Genomic DNA, 23,387 nt, shown 5'->3' with positions numbered 1-23,387 from the left:
GGGAAAAAGAGGGAAAAGAGTCAAAGAACATGTTATGAAGACCCATGGACAAACCCAAAAGTGGGTAGGATTGAGGGTGGGAGGTGGGGGTGAGTGGAGCAGGGAAAGCAGTGGTGGGAAAATGGAGACAACTGTATTCAAACATTAATAAAAAATGATTAAAAAATGTTCAACTACAGTTTACAGTCAATATTATTCTGTATTAGTTTCAGGTGTACAGTATAGTGGTTGACAAGCATATACTTCACAAAGTGGTCCCCCCGATATTTCTAGTACCCACTTGGCACCATCATAGTTATTACAATATTATTGACTATATTTCCTGTGGTATAACCTAAGACTCCGTGACTATTATAGTCACTATATAGTTATAGTCACTATAACTCTGTGACTGTTCTGTAATTATCAACTTGTACTGCTCAATCCCTGCACCTTTTTCACCCAGCACCTCACCCCACCTCCCCTCTGGCCACCCTCAGTCTGATCTCTGGATCTATGAGTCTGTTTCTGTTACGCTTATTTTTTAATTTTGTTCTTTAGATTCCACATATAAGTGAAATAATGCGACTTGTTGAATCTTTGTTTTTACAAGATCTTAATAATGTCTGGAATTTATAGGAAACCAAAGTGAGGTTTTGAAACAGAACCTCCAATTACAACAGTATTCCTCAGGGGCAATGGGACCCACTTTACAGCGCCACTTGGAGGAGGACCTTGTGGCAGAGTTCAGGGTGGCCGGTGCGGTGCTTACTTCACTAATGTAACTTTAAGCATCTACTGGGCACTGCGTGCTGGGTGTGCACTCCGAGATGGCTCTCTTAATCTGTACAGTGGGGCTGATGACACCTGCTTTGTAAGGTTGTTGAGGGTGAGGCTTCTATCAAATTAATACATATAAAGGGTTAAGAAAAGTGCCTGGCAAAGAGTAAACGAAATGCTCAGCGAGTGGTGGCTGAGGTGTCATTGTCATCACCATTGCTACTGATGCTCACAACCACCTGCGGTGTGGTTTAGGTCTTAGAATCCTCCCCATGTGACTCGTGAATGCTGAGTATGGCAGTTACACAGAGCTGGAAGGGAAATCCAGGCATTCTGACTCTGAGCCACACGAAGCGTAGTGACCCACGGCAGGGGCAGGACCCTTTACAAAGCAGGAGTCCCACGTCATAGACCGGCCCTGGACTTCCTTTCACTCTGACTTGCCAGTAGCAATCCTATATGCTGATATGAAAAATCTCAAATACATTATTAAGTATTTTTTAATTGCCAAAATAAGGCATCATGGTTATACTTCAATGTCAGTTGTGTTGTTTTTAAAAGGGTATTCATTATGCTTTATATGTATAAAAATCTCTGAAGCAGATACATAAGAAATTTTAACAGTGCTCACCTTTGATGAATGGAACTGGTTGTTAGAGAGAATAGGTAGACTTTGACTTTTTATTTTATACCCTTGTATACTGTTTGAAATTTTTGGTTACAATTTTTCTTATTAGTTCATAGAACTTTTTAAAAATACAAAAAAGGAAGGTGTCTTAGTTCTTTCAGGCTTATAAACAAGAGATTTATTTTTCATCGTTCTGGGGACTGGAAGTCTGAGATCAGGGTGCGAACATGGTCAGGTAAGGGTCCACTTCCTGGATGAAGACTTCTTGTATCCTCACGTGGAGGACGGGACTAGGCAGCTCTGTGGGGTCTCCTTTATAGGGGCACTAAGCCCATCTATTAGGGCTCCACCCTCAAAGCCTAATCACCCCCCAACGGCCCCACTGCCCGAACACATCACATTGGTCGTTAGGATACCAACGTAATAATTTTAGGAGAACACAAACATTCAGAACACAGCAGTGGGGGAGAAAAGCACAGTAACCCATCTCTATAACAGTGTTTCTCAGACCCCAAAAATCTCCTTCTAAGAAATAAAGCTTTGAGGGGGAAATATGGCACTCCGTAAGTCCTGAACTGTGGGATTCCCAGTGTATATTAGCACATTAAAGGTCGTGAGAAGCTATAGTAAAGAAATCTATAGAGTACATTTGTATTACCTCTAGTATATCTGTTATTGTCCTATGGAATTATATCCTATAGCATAATAGTTTACAGTATTCATATTTAAGAAAAGGTGACCTAGCCTTAGGTTAATGCAAGTGAGTATTTCTTCAGGAATGGCAGAAGACCTGCCCAGGGGTTTGGTGCCACCATACTGGGGTCCAATTCTTGGGTCTTCCATTCACTAGCTGGCTGACCCCTAGGCAGGTTACCTCACCTCTGGGTCTCAGTGTGCTCACCCAGCTGTGAAAGACAAACAACGATGCCCTCCTTTGAAAGGCATGTTCAGGGTTAAGGGAGAGAAGTGCCTGGTCCTTTGTTGGTACTAGCAGGCATTACTGTCCTCCGCCTCCTCTCAGCCCCACTGACCCATCTCCTTTTGTGGTAGCACCGCTGTGCCTCTGTTTCTGAACGCCCACACTTACCAGAACAACCTACGGAAAGATCCCTCCATTTATGAAAGGCTTCATTTTAAGATTTATCAAAGGTCAGGCTATCAGGTAGCAAGCTTTTTTTTTTTTTTCATTTTCAATATGAATCCATTTCTAAAATCTTGATTTCCAGATACCTATTTCAAGAATGTGCCTCTTATACAAGGCAAAGAATCCTGTTTCTCGTTGTACAACTCAGAGCCCAAAAGATAGAGAAAATTCATTGTCTAAATCACATCCAGCTTTGCCTGCTCCAGGCCATTCCAGGCCCCTGCACTGAGGTAGCCCCTTCCCCTCACTTCCTGTTGCCTGTGTTAATGCTCACAGTGGAGACCAATTTCGGAGTTCAATTTTAAAGTGTGCGTGCTTAAAAAGCATTGCCTTTTCAAAGTAACCTTTGCTTTAAGCCCTGGAATCTAATTACTCAAGTGTTATTTGCCTTCCCAAAGTACCCATGCCTATGCAGATTGAGTTTAAAGTTCAGGAAGTATTAACAAAAGGAATCAGAAGCAAGATCTCCAGCCCTTTTTCTGAAGAATCTCCCTGTCTGCGCCTCGCCTCTCCCTCCTCCTGGGTGTGCCTGCCTGGGAAGGCCAGTGAGTAACCTGCACATTTTTTTTTCATCTTGGCCCTTCCCACCCAGACGAGAGGACGGAGTGGCAGACAGGCAGGCAGACGGCGGTGAGTCCTGTTCAAGCATGCACGGAGAATACCTCTACCCGCACCCACATCCCGGACCCCTCGCCTCCCTCACCCCACTCCAGAAGGAGCCAGTGCCCCTGTGAGGGTCCGAAGGGGACCTCCACTCCCAATGGTAAGGGCTGCCAGCAGCAGGACCACTTCATTCATTTTATTTGCTTTTGTGTTGGCTTTTCTCTTCTATTGTGTTTAGATGGGAGAGTTTCTGATAGAATTTAAGGTGTTTTGTTTGGTTGATGGGTTAGTTCTCAGTTATCCCAAGACAAAGAAATGTATTTTCCCAGCATAATTTATTAGAGCTTGCAACCTGATAGCCTGGCCTTGAAATAAAACTTAGTGTACTAATTACCTCTGGTTAGTACAACTTACCCTTTTGGCCCTGTAGGGGGAAAAAAAACACCCAGAACTGCATTGCTTATCAAATAGGTTTTGAAGAAGGAAAACTGCTAAGGATTGTGGGCATTTTATGGGCATCTCTGACTAATTGAAAAGTATCCTACTTTGTTACCATAGCTTTAAAATAGACCACGATGACGTTTTGTCTCAAAACAAAACAAATCAAGCAAACAGAAAACCCTGTGTAAAAGATTTATGTGTTGAATGAAATATGCCAGCGGAGGGGTTTCAGTAAAAGAGTTTAAAGATAAGTTGTTGTTCTAATTAAATGTAGATGAACATGGAAGTACTGAATTAGGTTTGGGAAGAAAGAAGTCAGATGCTGAATGTGGGATTCATGTGGTATTTAAGAGAGAAAACAGATCTTTGTACAGTGTGTCGAGAATTCTTTGAGCGAAGGGTCAGAAGGCACGTGGAGGAGGCTGCGAGCAGGTTTGTTGTGCGGGGCTGGTGCCAAGGCCTTCTCTCTCAATTGCTGTGGGAGAGAGTAATTCAGAGTCATCAAGCCCTGCATTGTTAACAGGCTTCTGAGTTCAATATTTATTCTAAACACAAGCTATTGATTGCACAGGGGCATGTGAAGGGATACAACTACTGCCTCTGGTTGCAGGCCTAGCCCAAACTTTCGTTCCTAGGGAGAGTTCAAGAAAACGCTGTAGGAAAGATAAGGCTATGTCGTGCTGTTAAATTGGTACTATCCTACCGTACTGCCTGAGACACTATTGTTTTAACAGGCACAAGGCATTAGGTGCTGAGCACATTAGAGCGTGGAGATGCTGAGCTAAGGGGCTTTACAGGAGAATGGCCCAAGAAACTGCAGCAGAAATTGCCCAAACCGGAGGCGCCCCCTGACACATGGGAAAGTTTGGCCTATACCCAGGTATCTCTGCAGATGAAGCACAGGTTCTTTCTTGGCACCGCTGTGCGTGCAACCTAAGGATTCTCTATAAGGAGTAACCTGTACTTACCACATCTAGGTTTTTGGAGCAGCAATAAACACTAGCCCTAAAAAATGGTGTACCAAACAGGGTATGAAGGACACAGGCAGGGTAACATCTGCTTCTTAGATTCCATATCCCTCTTCTAAGTTTCAGGACAGTACAGTATTTTGTGGTTGTTGAAATCAGCAATTCCTCATCACTGTCATTGTAGTGGACCTGTGGTGATAATGCTCGTAGTTTGCTTTCTTATAGTTTAGGTTTCCCTTTGGCTAATAAATCGAAAGCGTAGATTGACTGCAGCCCAGTCAGCCAGCTCTTTAGAAGACATCCATGAACGCCACTTAGTTTGTTACTGAGTGAGCAAGAGATGGAGTGGGAGCCATTATGATGATTTTACTGGATATGTGCGGTTTAAATTCGTGACTTTATACAGTTACGATTGAAAAAGAAATGGACGGCACTTCAAGCCATCCATGGGGCTAACAACACTGGTAACCGTCTGGCCCTCATAGGCATATGCACTTTGCATACCTTGCCTTACCTCATAAAACCATTGTCATGCCTCCCAAACCCGCTTCTCTCCCAGCCCCGTGCTCAGGAGTAGAATGCAGTTTAGAAGAGTAGAAGAGTGTGGGCAGCGTTTCCTATTGCTGGCCTGTTCTGCAGTTTTACAACTTCCTGGGGTTTCTCCATAAACTAAATTGAATGCAATTTCTTCTTAAATTTGGCATCTTTAGGTGAATTTAAGATTTGTTTTGATTTCATTGTGTTTTACATCCATCCCTTTTGTTTAGTCTTTTAAGCAGCGTTCCTACCGAGCAGATTGAAAACTGCCCTTACAAATGGGAACCAAACTGTGTACTTGCGACAACCTTGCCTTTGAGCAGCATATGCTCTCTCCTCCCACTCTCTGTATCTCTTCCAAAGAGCCACCAGGCACTACCCAGCCACGGCCACTTCTCTGCCATCCTGTGTTTTCTGGTTTCTGGAATTCATTTCTCTACCACCCCCTACTGTCCCAAACTTCACAAGTAGGTGTTTAGAGAATTTAAATGCAGCTAACCAAAAGGTCATGGTGGTTTAAAAACAAACAAAAACCCCAGAAAGCAGAACCGTAGTTGTAGGGGTGCCATAACAACTGTGGCTGCACCACAGCCAGGCTGCATCGCACGCAGGGCCCGGGTCAGAGAAAATAGCTGTGGATTCAGCCACCGGCACTTCAGTGCTTTTCCTAGTGGTCGCAGTCGGAGCAAAGGTGAGTGAAGTAGGCAAGTGGAGTGAAGAGGGAGGGCTTAGCCAGCAGCTGGTGGCTAAAATATAATTAGCCTCGCCCTGTAATCTTCAGTGAGCTCCAGTTTCCTGCTCCTCGGGGCTTTTTGCTGGTCTTGTGTGTTATCTTTTTCCTGTAATATTTCTTGTGATGTGTTGGTGCTCCTCATGTTAATGCTGGGCCCCTTTGGAGGATGTAGCCCTGATGGTCATTTGGCCACATTTCATCTGTAGGCACATCCTAAGCCAGAAAGAGATGTCAGACAGACACTGCCCTGAATAAATCCTCATGAGGATGGCGCGTCATCCACATCATCTTAAAAAACCCCAAAGGATAATATTAAATAGGGCTGAGAGTAAATAGATTTTTTTTTGCTTTAGCTTGAAACCAAGGTCTTGAGGATTAAGTAAGATGTGTATTTGTGCAGGCAGGAGTAGAAATGAGGAGTAGCCAGTTTCTACCAATCAGAAACTTCAATCTGATGATTTTATAAATTTTTGACATTAGGGGGAAAACTTGGGTCCACACTTAGAAATCACATTTGGCTGCTGGTGCTGTTTTTGTCCCATTCCATTGGGTGTGTAATAAATTGGTTGCAAAATGGCCCCCTTGATTCCCCTCTTTGAATCTAGTCCCTTGTGATATGGCTTTGTAACTCCTCTTACCAAGAGGCAGAGTCTATTTCCCCTGCCTCTGAACCTGGTCTTGGCCTTTTAACTTACTTTGGCCAGTAGAATGCATAGAAGTAATGGTTTGCATTGTGCTGGACCCCAGCCTAGGTCTTAAGAGGCCTCGCACACCTCTGCTTGTTCCCTTGGGATCTAGGCCACTCACCGTGTAGATACTCTTGGACTTGCTTGCTGTGACCTAGAGACCTTTGTCACCCCAAGTGACAGCAGTCTTAGGCCAGATATGTGTGTGAGTGAGGCAATCCTAGTCCAGCCCACTGACCTCAGACATGAATGAGTCCAGCAGAGATCAGACAGACTGATCCAGATCCACAGCCTCATGAGCAATAACCAATGCTTATCGTTTTAAGTTACTAGTTTTGGAATAGTTTGTTATGCTTACAATAACTAATGGACGTATGTGGTCACCTGGAGATGGTCCTTCTGTATTCATCTTTGGGTCTATTAATATCATAATAAGTGCTTAGTGCAACTCAGCATGAGATTTGATCCCTGGATGGAGGGGTTCTACTGGGGGGGCAAGTCTTATGATTATCAGTATTACTTTGAGGCCTTTTTTAACAACACAGATATCTGGGCCTTGTGCCAGAGTATTCAACTAAATATAAGTGGGGGCTGGGAATCTGTAATTTAGAAAGTATTGGTGATTGACTAGGATTGAAAACTGATAATCCAGTAGTCTTGTCTGTCCCTTCTATTACTAAAAGTTGCAGTGATTCCAGTTCATCTTTACTTAGGCAAATAACACTCAGGTGGTTCAGAGTTCATTTCTAACTTGGTACACTTCCAGCTGCATAAGTAAACTCTGTAATCACCTTTGGGCTAAAGCATATTGACCTGATCCTAGATGGGAAAAAATTCACAGGTGCAGATTGATGGCTGGAATTGTGTGTTCCTTACCACTGTATCCCCTGGGATTTAGAACATAGTGTGGCTTCCATGAAGATACCTTGGGCATTGGGGATGTGATAGGATCCCACATTGAGGACTTTATAGTCTAATGGCAGGAGGATGGGGGATGGGAATCAGAGATCCATTACTTATGTAGTAAGAAAACAAAGCAAACAATGTTTTACTATGGTGGGCCTGTCAGTGAGTGAGTGTATCAGTTGTTGCTACAAAAATGCCACATTACAAACAACCACAAAATCTCAGTGGCATACAACAATATGCTTTTATTAACCCGTATGCCTGCAGGTTGGTGTGTGGAGAGCCGGCTGATCTTGGAGGGGCTTAGCTGGGGTGACTGTACTCCACATGTCCCTCCTCCTCCTTCTGGGACCAGCTGTCAGCTCCCACTTATTCTTCTCATGGGCGACAGCAGAGACACAAGAGCACAAGCCACAGGGTGCAAGCTCATTTCATGCTTCTGGTTATGTCATTAGTCTATTGACGTCATGTTGGTCAAAGCAAGTCACATAGCCAAGTCCATTGTCAAAGGGCAGGGAACTTTATATTTGCAGAGAGAACTGCAAAGTCATGGGGCAGAGGTCATGAATGCTGAGAGGGCTGAAGATTTCGGGCCATTAAGGTAAGCCACGATGGGAGAGGGACATGTGGGAAGTTTCACTTTCTCCATTTAGAAAAGCTGGTGGAGTCACAGATGGATCCCAAAGTAGGCAAGAGGCAGAAAGCGTCCATCCTATGGAACCAGCCTGTTCCTTGTAAAATGGAAAAAGTGCCAGACTCTGCTGCTACCATCTGTCTAATGGAATTTTAAAGGGAAGAGAATTCTAGCAAGTACTCAAACTTGGTAGGTACAGAGAGGGCACTGGAATCTCAACAAAATGCCTCCATTTCCGTTCTTACACCATCCTCCAAAATGTGACGGCTGTGGACCACTGCGCTTGGGTGTCCACTGGAGTGGAGTCTTTACTTCAGATTACATAACATTCCTTTACTATCATCACTTCTTTCTGGGGCAAAAAGAAACCAATTTCTGTCGAGTCCAAACACCTGGGACCGTTTCCCAAACCCTAGCCCAACATTGCCCTGGTTAAAAGAGATTTGGGTGAATATCCCTCCCCGATGGCCTCTTTCCCAGATTTGTTTTATGAATGGTTTGTAGCCTGTGCCTTGGGTTCAGATAAGAAACCAATGTTCTAAAACATGATTGAGGTTCTCAGATATTCACCAGCATTTTACTAAGAAAAATAATGGACTACTTTATTACAGGCTGCTGATTTATCGTCATTGCTATTGATCATTCTGGGCCTTTGGGACTGTGTGGTGTATCCCATTTACCTGTGAGGAAACTGGGGTACAAAAGGTTATGTAACTTCCCTGAGGCCACATCTACTGGCTAACCAAGATTAGCAACCTGTCCTCTGGTTTTTCAGCTTTTGTTTCGCAATCTGATTGATACTGCCTTGTCTCACAAAAAGCATATGAGGATATCATTACCTACTGAGTTTCCCAAGAAACCCCGCCTTCCTAGTATCTCAGTTCCATGGGAAACAACAAAGTCTAGCAGGGAGGTATTCGATGATAATGAGATTTCCCCACCACAATGTTAGAGGAAGTAAGCTGGAATAAAAGGTAATTTCTACACTGTATTTCCTGAGGTTACTGTCTTGACTTCAGAAATAAATTGGGGTGGGGACTGTTTAGAAGACCTCCTCATGACTGTGCTTCTTTAGTGGATTTTCTGAGCCCTCCTCACCTGCCATTTCTGTTGCCTGGTGACTCTTCAGCAATTGGTTGCAATCATTCCCTGACAAACAGTGCTATTTCTATTTTATGTGGGAAACTGATTTGATTAAACAACTCATTTAAACTAATGCTTTGTAGGAGGCTTAATATGAGTGGAGCCAACATTTCTTTTGGCATTTTTGTCAAATTAACACATGCAAACAAGCAAATAATTGCAGTGGCCCCGAACATATAGGGTCTGCTATAATTAATGTGTAAGTTGATTATCTTGGATAGGTAGTTTCCATTCTGGTGATGGCTTTGCAGAAAACCTCATGTGTCTCCCATACAATGCTCGTGCTGCATAACATATTGTTATTTCAGCAATGATTTAATATCCTACCCCTCCTCTTGCTCATTGCCAGGGGCCAGGTCTGCATTGTTTTCCACTGAAACCTAGGAGTCAGCATAACAGAATCTAAATTAATAGTTATTGGACAAATGAGTGAGTGAGTGACTGCTAAGAGTACAAGATCCAGCTCCTAAGAAAAATTCAGGATTTTTTCCTAGGTGTTCCTGCCCCTGAGAAAGGGCAGTGAAGGGTTAATGTTCTCCTCGGAGCTGGAGGGATTTGGATATGGATCTGGCAGAGCTGCTTGCTCAAATCACATTCTTTCTGCTACTATAGCAACAGGTTGAGAATTTTGCCAGCACTGCCTACGTTGGAAATGCCCGTGTGCAGGCAACTTCATTGTCTGGGGGACAACTGCTTTTTTCTATGATGTTTCAATGAAGCAGCTTCTTTGCAGAGACAAAGAGGCCAATATAAAGCAGGGGCTAAGAATCATGGAAAGGCAGAGAGAGATCTTGTTTTAATTGGAGGGGCATTTCCAATTTTTTGTCCCCTGAAGAGGTGTGAGGTGGGGAAGGAGTTGGAGTTTCACCCACAGTCAATAGCATCTCTTTCTCCCTTCTTAACGAGGCCTCTTCGTCTCCTGGCAGCATTCAGAAAATTTTCTCTCACTGTCGTTGTTTAATAAACAGAGTGATAGTTAAGCGCTTGGATGATTGCCTGTGTTCCCTTCGAAGTGTGGAGATGCCAGAAGGGCCCAGGATGTAGGTTTTTCCCTCTGCATTCACCAGTTTTTCTAATCAGCTCTGTACCTGTGTGGTCTACTGAGAAGGAAGGACAGCTAACCAAGAGTGAGCAATGGAGGTGTTCTTTTTTTTTTTTTTTTTTAACTTTGTGTAGCAGTGTTGTAAAAAGAGGGGAAAAAACGAGGAAGCTGCTGAGGAAAGTTGCTTAGGTGGTATTAACTTCCCAGGAGGCTCCACAGACTCTTACAAAATGCCCAGCCTGAATTACTCAGGACCGCTTCTTGGGCCATCTCCAGTATGGTGATAATCAGATTTTAGGGCTAGTTGTAGTTCTTGCTGGGCTAATGAATGAAATCGCTAGGCATTCAGTATCACTTTGGGTTGACTTACCACAGAGCACCTTACTGTGTGTATCACTTCTCCGTCTTGTTTTCATTTTGCACACAGATGGGGAAAATCTGCCTGGTTCACTCTTGGCCCCTTGTTTACAAATACATTTTGGTCAAAAATAGCGGAACATACTAAGCCATCCTTCAGAAGCAGCACTGTATTGAAAGTTTAATTTTAAAAACTTTTTATCCCCAACCCACTACATACTATTTGACTATGGGATAAGCCCTTGATCATGTGTGGGCTAAAAAATTTAATACCTTTCCTCCCACCTTCTAAGTTCTTCCAGCTGGGCTATTAAATTAACAGACAGATTAATAGGAGAAAATCAAATTATAATACATATGTGTGGGGCATTCACATAGGCATGAAAATCCCAAAGACAGCGAGGCAACACTGGGTATATATGACATTTGGGATGAAGGAGAAAAGGAGGGGAGGGGTGACGGAGTATAAGATTTCAGAAGTGAGAATAGGTGATTTACAGGTAGTTGAGGAAGAGCTGAACACACGGAGGGAAAATCCTTGCCAGCCAACTCAGGAACAGTGGGACACAGTGAGTGTCTAGCTGACAGGCCCCTGCCTGACGCCCTCTGTTTCCCATACTTAACTCAGCGTAGGCTAAGGTGAAATGCTAAGATTTCCTTCCTGAAGCAGGTTTCTCTGTCTGAATCTCTTAGGCAGGAAAGCGGGGAGAGTCAAAGTTTCCTTCTGAGTCTTGTTTCTTAATAACCATCTTAAACTCCGTGTTCCAAAAGGCAGCTTCAGGGTGATAAAACTTTGGTCCCCTTCATTCTTTGTGTCTCGAGAGTCCTGTCATCACTGCCTCTCAGTGTATTTTGGCCGCGGAAACTGCTGCTCTAGTTGTGGTGTGGTCCAAAGTGTGCCGCCAGGAGCTCTGGGCTGGGAGCCGGAGTGGCCGTGTGCGGCTCCTACGGGGATTTTAATCCCATTACTTGTAAAATGAAAGATTCGGATGACATTTCTAGGATTTCTTTTACACCTCTCCCACACACAGAAAAAGTGGTACTCCAGTTGTTGTGAAGTAGAAAAGCCTGTGCTTTGTTGAACGTTTAGATTGCAATTCCCTTCATTCCTACTCAGTGTCCCATCCTCCAGGAAGCCTACTGTGACCCCCAGGCTAAGTCAGGACTGCCAGGCTATGTCTTCTGATAAGTATGTTCTTTCTTTCACCATGCTTATCACAGTTTCTAATTATCCGTTTCTTGGGCTGTATTCTTTTTTAGATCAATTTTCTCTCCTGCCCAGGAGACTGAGGAATCTGGGAGACAAGCCCCCAAACGGGTCGTTCACCATTCATTCTGCTTCCGGGGGGCACTCAGTTACCTTTGTTGAAAGACTGACGGTGCTGCATTAGGCTTACTGGAGGGTGCAAAGATGACTGTATCAGTCTCTGCTCTCAAGGATCTTAAGATCCACCTTCTCTGTTTTTCTTCTTTTCTTCCACCATCCCACCGCATACCTAATATAGGCTAAAATAAATTAAAACCCAAACCCTGGGTTCTCGTTACAGATGTGATGATTAGATAGGTTGGTGGGGGTCAAGCAAACAACTTTTCTCCCACCTAAGTTTTTCCTGCCAGGCTAATAATCAAGTTAACATGAGACCAATTAGCAGGGGGACAAATGTCCAAAATTTATGTAGGATATACAGGCCGGGATGCCATAAGAACATGAGATCTGAAGCCACATTGGGCAGTTGAGCTTAAATGCCAATTTGGACAAAGAAGCAGCAAAGCAGGGGTTGGAATTTCAAAGGGAAAGCAGGTAATTCACAGGCAGACCCGAAAGAGCAAACATGGGGTAATCAAATTCTTGCTGGGTAACCCAGAAACAATGGGACGCAGCCAAACAAGCTTTGCTAGATTTCCCCCTGTCTGCCACCTTTAGTTGATTGCACGGTGCTGCTGTGCAGCGATGCTGCTGTGCGGTGATGCTGCCTTCCTTTAAGCAGATTTTACCATCTGAAATCCTTTCAGCAGGTAAGGGGGGGATCCAAGTTTCTTTCTGAGTTTTTGGTTTCTTAATAACTAGCTTAAAATCAATATTCCAAACGTCATAGTTTGGGGAGACAAAACATTGGCTTCTGCCAGGTTTTAAATTTCCTTGATTAGACTGATTAGTTTTTTGTGACAGAATCTGTGAACTGAAGCAAGGCCCAGGAAGAATAGAAGAACAGAAGATAGTGTATAGAATGGAAATGGTGGGCAGAAAATAAAGGAAAGAAAGAAAGGGAGGAAGAGAGGGAAGAAGGAGGAGGAGGGGTCTGGAGGAAGAGGAGAGCAGGACAAGAAGAGTAGTAAAAACATGGGGCTGTGCTTTTTAAATTAATTTGCCTGTAATGGCCCATCTTGACATGTTTCTTTTTTTTTATTTATAGAGATTGGGGAAGGGAGGGAGAAAGAGAGGGAGAGAAACATGGATATGAGAGAGAATCATCAATCGGTTGCCTCTCATAAGCACCCTGATCAGGACCGAACCAACGACCGAGGTATATGCCCTGACTGGGAGTTGAACTGGTGACCTTTCGCTTTGCAGGACGATGCCCAACCAAGACACACTGGTCAGGGCAAGGACATGTGTATTTTTGCTTTTTTTAAGTATATATTTTTGATTATGCTATTACAGTTGTCTCATTTTTTTTCTCCCCTGTATCCATCGCTGCCCTGCGGCCCCCTCCCACCCTTATTCACTGCCCTGCCTTAGTTCATGTCCATGGGTCGTACATATAAGTTCTTTGACTTCTCCATTTCCTATATTATTCTTAACCTCCCCCTTTCTATTTCGTACCTACCATTTCCCCATTCTTCCCCCTCCCCCTCCCCACTAATAATTCTCCCTGTGATCTCCATTTCTGTGATTCTGTTCCTGTTCTAGTAGTTTGCTTAGTTTGTTTTTGTTTTTTAGGTTCATTTGTTGATAGTTGTGAGTTTGTTGTCATTTTACTGTTCATAGTTTTGATCTTTTTCTTAGATAAGTCCCTTTAACATTTCATATAATAAGGGCTTGGTGAGGATGATCTTCTTTAACTTTATCTTATCTGGGAAGCACTTTATCTGCCCTTCCATTCTAAATGATAGCTTTGCTGGATAGAGTCATCTTTAATGTAGGTCCTTTCCTTTCATTACTTTGAATACTTCTTTTCAGCCCCTTCTTGCCTGTAAGGTTTCTTTTGAGAAATCAGCTGATAGTCTTATAGGAACTCCTTTGTAGGTAACTGTGTCCTTTTCTCTTGCTGCTTTTAAGATTCTCTCCTTATCTTTAATCTTGGGTAATGTAATTGCAGTGTGTCTTGGTGTTTCTCCTTGTATTCAAGTTCCTTGGGACTCTCTGAGCATCCTAGCCTTGCATGTCTAGTTCTTTTGCCAGATGAGAGAAGTTTTCCTTCATTTTTTTTTCAAATAAGTTTTCAATTTCTTGCTCTTCCTCTTATCCTTCTGGCACCCCTCTGATTTGAATGTTGGAACATTTAAAGTTGTCCCAGAGGTTCCACAGCCTCTCCTCATTTTTTTGAGTTCTTGTTTCTTTATTCTGTTCCAGTAGAATGTTTATTTCTTCATTGTGTTCCAAATTGTTGATTTGAGTCCTGGTTTCCTTCCCTTCACTGTTGGTCCCCTGTATATTTTCGTTATTTCACTTTGCATAGCCTTCACTTCTTCCTCCATTTTGCAACCATACTCAACCCTTTCTGTGAGCATCCTGATTACCAGTGTTTTGAACTCTGTATCTGATAGGTTGGATATCTCCTCATCACTTAACTCTTTTTCTGGAGTTTTGATCTGTTCTTTCATTTGGGCCAAATTTCTTTGTCCCAGCATACCTCTTATATTGTAAGAGGTAGAGCCTTAGGTATTGTATTTCCCAGGGCGGGGCAACCCATGTCACTGTGTTATGATGCTGTATGTGGGGGAGGCGTCAGAGAGGGAACAATGCCACTTGCCTGGCTCTCACCCTGCTTTCAATCATTTCCCCCACTACCCAAAAGTGAATTGGGCCCTTGTGGTGCTGATTCCTGGGTGGGTGGGCTTGTATACATTCTAGGACTCTGTGGGTCCCTCCAATGAACTCTCCTGTGAGGCTGGGAGTTTCTCCTGCCACTGCAACCCCCACAGATTTTTACAGGTAGAAGTTTTGAGGCTTTATTTCCTTACACTGGAACCCTGGGTTGCGTGGTCTGTCTCATTTCCCAGGTGTTCCTCCTGGTTTATCCACAGGCAAATGTAGGACTGCCCAGTCCACCAGCTGCTGCCTTGCAGTGCATCCTCTTCACCCCAGCTGCCCTCTCTGTCCCTCCTACCAGTCTCAGTGAATGTTTCTTCTTTAACTCTTTGGTTATCAGACTTCCATCCAGTTTGATTTTTCTGGCAGTTCTGGTTGTTTTTTGTTTTTAAATTGGTTGTTGTCCTTCTTTTGGTTTGCAAAGAAGAAAAGTGCATCTACCTACACCTTCATCTTGGCCAGTCATTCAAGGACATGTTTCTTAAAAAGCATTCTTACCGAAAGCATTAAGTAATGGCACAAAGAATTTGCTGACAAAAGCTAACTGATTACATACACACAAAAAGTTCACTGGACTGGATTCCAGAAATCTCTTTGCTTTAAAAGCTAGAAAAGCCCCAATTTTCAAAAACGATTGTCAGATTCCCATAAATCAGTATAGTATGACCAAAACGGCAAATGCATCACGAAACCAGAGCTGCATTATACATTTAGTCAGTGGGGGGCCATTTGATTTTGAACACTGAGCCTAGTCTAGATTGCAGGAGGGAAGAGCAAGAATCCTTAGGCTGAAGCTATGATGGATGTTTATCAGCCAGGTACGGGAAGCCTGGGGGGAAGTTGATTGAATTAGAAGATGCAACTCTTGTTCTCACTGTTTGCAATTTGCAGGGGGAGTGATTTAGGGGAGTTTTAATTATTAAGTTTCAATAGAAGGTATGGAATCTCTACCCTCAAGAAGCCATTGTAACCTCAGTTTATCTTCAGAACAGGTATAGAGGGTATGAGCAGGGGAGAGAGGTGAAGTTACTCTTCTGATCTCCCCCCATCTCCCGTCCCCAGAAAGTTCAGCTTCAGTGGCAAAAGGACAGCCTTTCTCCACAGGGCTGTGGCCGCTTCCCTTTCTGACCAACACCAGCAGACACAGAGGGTGCCAGTAGCCTGCCTTGGTGCTTGGTCTGTTTGAGTGCTTAAACTGCAGCCAGACTATGTCACACCCAAAGCCATTTTAGGAAGAAAGAATGACTAAAACAATCACATAATCTCCTTTCTTTATGAGGAGGAAGGAATTGTAGCCAAGAATGCAAGGTGTGCCGTGGGCTTTGTGCTTACATTACCACAAATTCAACACACACAAATGCCACATATACACACGTCCACTCTGTTTACTCACCTACTTAGATGGAGATAGTATGGTATGCCATGTTGGCCAAAGGCCAGGAAATAACTGTGTTGGGTTGAAAGTAGCGAAGCCATAAAGCTCATAGGTCACACTGGGCAATATTAATGGGTCACTCCTTCATTTACAAAAATACATACAACACAGATAATATATGGGAATGTGGCCCTTTCCTACCTGATATCCCCTGGTTAGTTCCAGAGAAGGTCACCTGTAAGCAGTCTCTTGGATTCCTAGGGGCGTGCCTCTTTTAGACCTGTCAGGAATAAATACCATTTTAACAAAATTCTTTACAAAGTAAATCCATTGTTTTCTCTGGCAAAGCCTCTCTCAAATCTCAGCTGTGCCACCTTTTAACTGTATTACTTGGGCATGTTTTTCACTTCTCTGTGCCTCATTTTCTTCCTCTTTTTATACAGTTATTACTATTTTGCTCATAGGATTCTTACGAGACGTAAATAATACCATCTAAGAAGAGTGTTTTGCATGGTGCCTGGCATGTAGTACAAATTTAAGAATTGTTGCTTTTAACATAATAGAGACATAACTGAGCCTTTTTCCCCTTTGCCCCTCCTGAATTAGAAACACCCCTTGACATTTGGCATTTCTCAGTATCAAGGTTCTATCCTGATATTGAGGAGAGGAGAGCAGAGCAGAGATGGTTGGGCAGGAATATTCTTCTCCTCGTTCCTGTTCCTTGGTGTTTCCCGCATACCATACTACTTCTTCACCTGTTAGGGTACAAAACTAGAAGCAATATAAAAGGGAGCACAAATTCCGCTCGGTCTTCCAGGAAGTGGAAATGTAAGTTCCAGGCTCACTTTTTCCCATTCTCCAAGTCCTTAACGTGCACTTGCCATTCAGCTCAAACCCTAGCTCAAACCTACCACACGGTAACGCCTAACCCAGAGCCCGCGCTCCAAGGCTATCAGGTAACTTGACCATGGAGGTAGTTGATGGACCATATGGCGTTTAGAGTAAACACTTTTAAAAAGTCAAAGAGCAGGGCAAGTATCAAACTTTCTGAACCATCCAATCTCTCAGGACTTTCAGGCTGGAAAGGAAAGGATGTGAATCACTGGACCTGGGAGGAAGGCACAGGGCAAAGGAAACAGGAGATTTCCTGTCCACCTCCGCTGTGAAAGAACTGGCAATACAATGTGGCTGAATGGCATGGCCAGGACCCTGAACTTCTGCAGCCCTGGTTTCCTGACCCTTAAAATAGGGGTGATAATCTAACATTAAGGGAAACAATATATCTATATAGCGCATGGCTTATTGGTCTCGCATGTAGTAAGTACTCAGTAAATATTACCTCTGATTAGTTCATGAGTGACACTTGGGTGCTCAGCTCTTTGGAAGCCATTTAGGCTGCTCAGTCCTCTGTCACTTAAACGTTAGCCCCGCCCCCGATGTTGCCATTGCCCACCTGTTGCCCATACTGCGTGGGTTGGAGGTGTTGTATCTACTTGCCCAGCTCTGGTTAGGCTTGACAGTTCATAAGTTGGAATTAAATGACCCATTTTGAGGGTTCGGAGACATTTTTCTATCATTACTATAGATGGTGAGAGTGACAAGCAGGCACATCACACGATGAGCAGGCAGCTCTCCGGTAATGACTTTAGGATGACACTGTATACATTTCTATCTTTAACATGAATTCATATTTTATCATTTCTTTCATCTGTGTCCCATCAAAGCAATGTCATCTTCTTCATCCTGGTCAAAGCAGGGTGGGTCACACTGTTATTTTTTTCACAATAAAAATGTAGAAGGATAGATATGAAATAGAGGTTTTTAAAGGCAGGACAAATTCAAGATCATCTGATCTAACCTCTCACTGTACAGAGGTGAGAGGAAATTGAGGCCCACAGGTATTAAATGAATTCTCCAAGTGGCAGAAGGACAGGTCTTTCTGCCCGATTCAGGGCCCTAAATATGTGGTTTTGGGGTTTATAGATCTTCCAAAGTGACCTGGACATAAAACAATTTGAGAGCCATTGTTCTGAAAGGTAAGGGTGCTCAGCTGTGTGGAGGATTCTCAAACCGGAGAACACCTTTGACCCAGCCTCTTCCTGTCTTTGCCACATTATCTCTGACTCTCCCCAGGAAACACGCTTCTGTCCATTATGCGAGAGAGGCAGTGGTGGCAGCGGGAACAGTTCCTGTCTTTCTGCTCTGCAGGCGGCTCCCCCACAGACTCTGTGCCTGGAGAGACACATTCATGACCAAAAAAGACACAGAAAGAATGTTTCACAGTGGACCCCCATTCTCTAGCAACTTCGAGAAAGGTCAAATCTGCAGAGTCTCTGGGTATTTCTGAATAGATTTCCTCAAGGATGATGGACTAAGTGGTTTTTTAATTCTCTTAACCAAGTAAAATTGTGAGATGTAGGTAGATAAACAAGAAGTTGTAAAGTATTTTGCGAAAATATACGTTTGAGATGGAATAGCAGTTGTTCAAATCAAGATTCAGCAAGTTCTAGAATTATCCAGACTTCACTAAATTTTTCTCTCAGCTACAGATTATCTTCTTAATAGTTTGCGTCAGTATTTGTCATCTCTTTTTTGGTTTGTTTGTTTGAAGCCACGAATAATAACTTATTTATCAACCAACTGGTATGTGTCAGACACTATAGCAAATACTTTTTGTGAAATCTCATTTAATTTGCATAAATACGGTGAGGTAGGTGTGATTTTGCTCATTTTATTGATAAGGACACTGAGGCTCGAGATTCAAGATCTCCATATTTTGGGGTGTTTGATAACCTGTTTCTGTTTCCACAGAATCAAGGCAGGACAAGTTTTCAGGCTAAAACCAGGGAAAGTGTTAATCCAATCGTTGATGCAAATAAAGCTTTCCTATCAGAAGGCCAGCTTCTTCTCCCTGGCCAGCACTACCCCAGAAACCTGCCCTTCTGAATTTTGCCTATTGAAGCAGTCTTTTTGTCTCTAGTTCTCCCATAGTCCCTCCATGGATAGACCATGGGTGAAACATGTGTTTGGTGTGAATCCCGTTGTTGCTTGAGAATATATTTTCCTCCCTTCAGTTCCTTCATTTTCCTTTACACCAAAAACTACCCTCTCTTCATGGCCCCTTCCAGTTCTCACGAGTTGCTGGGGATGGACTCACAATTGCATAATTGGCTAGGTTTTGTCCGACACCAAGACGCACACCTGTAAATAAACACCCTATCTTGGTACATGGACTCTGCTTGTGTTTTGTGCACTGAGAGCCCTTTTAAAAATAATTTCTGGGTCTGAGCTGGATCACATGAGGCCAGAGATGTCGTAGTCATGACACTCACTAATGACTATGACGGTGTCTAAAACTTACAGACTTCTTGGGAAGTATTTTCAGAACCAATTTACATTCCACAGACAAAAATGATCCTCCTTCTTTGTCATAATAATGAAAACTGAAGATATAAACATTCAATTACATTTACTAACTACACCTGTCAGATAGACCGTTATCCTTATGCATAAAGAAAGTGAGGCTCAAATCTTTGGCTGTCTTGTGTTCAAGATCAGACACCAGCAAGTGTCAGTTAGAATCCAGGTTTCTCTGGGTCCATGTTCCGAACAGCTATGTTGTATTGTATTTCCCTTTTTAAAAAAAGGAAATAAATTTATAGAAATGTACTCATCAGCTTTGACACTGACTGTGCGTTTTGACCTTTTTGAAAAGTCAAACCCAGCCAACCTCAGAAGAGATTTGCCCCCACTTAGGTCATGAGAAGACAACGCAGCAGGTGCTGAAAACACCCCCAGAGGTGTAATCCAGAACTCCAGACGCCACGCGGAATCACCTCAGGGCAGTGTGTGTGGGGCTCACCAGCGCACGCTCATTTGGAGTTACAACTTTTACTGTTGTTTTTTAAATCTCTCTTGTTACTGTTGGCCTGTGCTCATATTTTGTGAAATGTGAAGAGTCTGAGGGAGTGATTTTTGAGATGAATCTCCAAATGCCTTTCCAGTTACAGCACTCAGTGTTTCTATAGATTGTTAATTCCCGCCCCGCCTCCCCATGCTGACTAGTCGGGATAAATTTGATTTTTAGAGGCACTCCTTATTTAAATTATATTCCACCCCAAATATTATTTGCTCCTCTATTTAAATTATTGATGCTCATTATTATAGCTGCCAGCTAAAATAGACAGGAATTATCATGCTTAGGCACAGCTGCAGAGCTGCCTTTGCTTGATAATTTGTTAATGGGTTCAAGCCCTATTGTACTTTTTATTGTCTGCTTTATTGCAGAATGTCGTATTTTAGCTAGGTTTCCCCCTCTCCATTTCCCTAAGAGTCAATGAATTAAAAAAGCCATTGCTTTTCCTAATGTGGCAAGGGTCAATGCTGAGCCAGCTCTGGGATGTCAGGAAGCTCATGGATTTTAAAAACCATACTGAAATCATGAAAAGAAAAGGACTGAGTTTCAAGAAGGTGAAAATTTTTTCTTTCTTTCTTTCTTCTTCTTCTTCTTCTTCTTCTTCTTCTTCTTCTTCTTCTTCTTCTTCTTTTGCAGTATGACTGATCAAGCTGTACTTCTGTGCTTAGAGTCATATGTAAAAGGAGAGAGATGTCAATATAAACAGAGGGAAAGAAGCATTCAATAGGATTCTTGGGTTGCAAGCAACAGAAATAGACTCTCGCCAATTAGACATTTAAAAAGGAGAGTTTATTAGAAGGACATTAGGCAGGGGGAGAGGGTGGGCTCCCAGAATTGAAGAGAAAGGCGGGAAATCAAGCTGAAAAGCCAGACTCAGAACGGTGTCTGAGAACTAGAACTAGTTCTAGTTCACAGGAACCAGAACAGCATTAGGGGCTCTGGCAAGGACTAGAGGGTTTCTTCCAGTGCTACCATGTTGATGAATGAATGAAACCACTTTTAAGTTTTATTTTCATTTTCCTAAAGTGTCAAATTCCAGGGAAGGAGCTTTTCAGTGGTTTAACATAGCTCAGGGTGGCTACAGGAAGTCCAGGAACCTTGGCTGACAGCCCCACCAGTCTCTAAAGGGGTAGCTCCTAAAAAATACATCTTAAATACGACCCCAACAGTAATAACTATAAAGGAAAAAATTGATAAATTAGGCTACATTATAATTAAGTCTATCTCTTAGTCAATAGATAACTCTTAAGAGAGTTAAAGACAAGCCACAGTGTGAGAAGAGATATTTGCAGTACGTACATATGACAAAGAACTCATATCCAGAATAAATATAAAGAACGTCGACAAAACAGCTGGCGGCCCAATGGGGAAAAGTCTTGAAAAAGTGCTTCACCAAACAGGATATTCAAATGACCAATAAACATATGAAAAGGTGTGCAGTTTCATTAGTCATCGGTTGAAAGCCTAATTAAAGCCACAATATGACACCTCTACACACCTACCATCATGGTTAACTTGAAAATGACAGGCATTATCAGGCGTCTGCAAGGCTGCAGAGTAGCCAGAACTCTGTATGCTGCAGATGGGACTGTAAATTGGTATGATCACTTTGCACACCCAGTAACAGAACAATCCCACTTCTGGGTGTGTAGCCAAGGAAAACATGTACATATATGTGCCAAAAAAGCATGTATAAGAATGTTCACAGAAGCACTAGCTATAATTGCCCATATCTGGAAGCTATCAACTGTCCGTGAACATTAGAATGGATGAATCTATCACATTCACACAATTGAGTACAATACAGAAATGCAAGTTAACATACCACATGCAACAAAAGTAATGAATTTCATGAATACGAACAGGACCTACTGCGTGCTTTCATTTTATATAAAGTCCAAAAATAAGCAAGCTAATGTGCAGTGTTAAAGTCAGGACAGTAGGTGCCCTGGGGGAAGAGGAGAGCAGTCGAGACTAGGAAGGGACACAAGGGGGTCTCCTAGGGCCCTGGCTGTGCTGTCTCTAGATCTGGGTGTGAGTGACCTAGGTGTTTTGACTTTGCTCAAATTCATTGAACTTTAAATGTGCATTCTGTGGGGGTGGGGGGTGGCATGTTTTATACTTCAATAAAGACTTTACAAAAAGGGAACAGAGCAATGAGAGAGAAAGGCTAAAGTCGATCCAAGCAGGCCCTGGAGTGACAATGCCTGGGTTTGAGTTCTGACCCCTTCTCTTCCTCACTGTGTGTGACCTTGGGCAAGTGACTTGATGGCTCTGTGGCTCAGTTTTGTCATCTGTAAAAGGTGATAATAGCCACCTCACTGGGTTGTTGGAAGGATTAAATGAGATCACCTAGGTAAAATGCTTAAAGCAGTGTCAGATACACAGAAAGTAGACATAAGTGTGTAAGTACATATATTTTGGAGTAATCATTCTGTACTAGGTATAGTAGCGGATGTAAAGATGAATAAAACCCTGGCACTAAGGAGCTTATAATTATAATTAGAAAGAAAAGATAGGTAAAAAAAAAAAAACAAAAAACCCAAAACAAACAGAATAAAACAAATAGTTGACCCTATAAGAGAGTGTTGGAAAATTCCAAATGGGTGGTACAGATAAGAAAAACCTATGAATTCAATGGAAGGAGAGCTTACAATAGTTAGCGTGTTCTGAGCAAAACCCATAGAGTAGGGGAAGTCAGAAGAACGGCTGCCGGTGGACGGGGGAGTGACGAGAAAGGAACCCAAGGGGCATTGTTCCCTGATCCGGGTGCTGGTTACTTCAGTGTGCTCAGTTTGTGGAATGTGTGGAGCTGTACACTATGATATGTGCACTTCTCTGGATGTGGATTATACTCCAAGTAGATGCAAGGGGCATTGATTTGGAAACCGGGTTGGCATTTGACCTTAGGCAAGTTACTAACCTCTGTGAATTTTATTTTCTTCATCTGTAAAAATCTGATACCTCCCATAGGGTTGACATGAGCGTTCAGGAAAGCAGTGTGTGTGGAACCGCGAGTCCAGGATGAGTCACAAAAATATTTCATGCACCTGATCTGCTCCCTGGGGTAGAAGGTGACAGATTTGGGCAGACCTTTCCTGTGTTAAGATTGGGAGCCTCTCTCTGGGGTTTGTTGCTTTGTCGTGGGAGTGAACTCCTGTCGTTATTGGTGTTGTAAATGGAACCTGTCACAGTGTGTCAGTGTGATGGCACAGTGACTCACCCACTGGGGCAAAGGGCACTTCTGCTTATCACAGCCGCTGCTCGACCATTGTCCACAGCACCACCGTTGGTTTCCTTTTCCTGTGTTTAGTCATGGCCACACCTGCAAGTAAGAGTGCAGTGCCTGATCCAGGTGCGTGCTCAGTGAATGTTTGCTGAGTGTCTGCTGAGTGACAGGTGTTATGTTAAACTCTGATGGAGCATGTCATAATGACTAAAACCAGAGTAAGAAGTAAAAGAGAATAAAACATAGGCCTTGC

General features: G+C 43.0%; 1 protein-coding gene across 6 annotated transcripts in view; it reads left to right on the top strand.

Annotated features, from left to right (window-relative positions):
• The window catches only part of STON2 (stonin 2), a 123,845-nt gene that overhangs the window by 69,349 nt on the left and 31,109 nt on the right, over positions 1–23,387 (top strand). For 4 of the 6 annotated variants that reach the window (XM_045201182.3, XM_045201179.3, XM_045201180.3 and 1 more), the window contains exon 5: positions 3,124–3,294. The exons of the other annotated variants lie outside the window; for them this stretch is intronic. In XM_045201182.3, coding sequence (XP_045057117.2) covers positions 3,124–3,294 — 171 coding nt within the window. The remainder of the gene's footprint in view (positions 1–3,123; positions 3,295–23,387) is intronic. 6 annotated transcript variants of the gene reach the window in all.

The sequence above is a fragment of the Desmodus rotundus genome, chromosome 7 (genome assembly GCF_022682495.2).
Source record: "Desmodus rotundus isolate HL8 chromosome 7, HLdesRot8A.1, whole genome shotgun sequence".
NCBI classification, from domain to species: domain Eukaryota; kingdom Metazoa; phylum Chordata; class Mammalia; order Chiroptera; family Phyllostomidae; genus Desmodus; species Desmodus rotundus.
The sequence above is the reverse complement of the archived record's forward strand: the minus strand, read 5'-3'. Positions and strand labels throughout refer to the sequence as shown.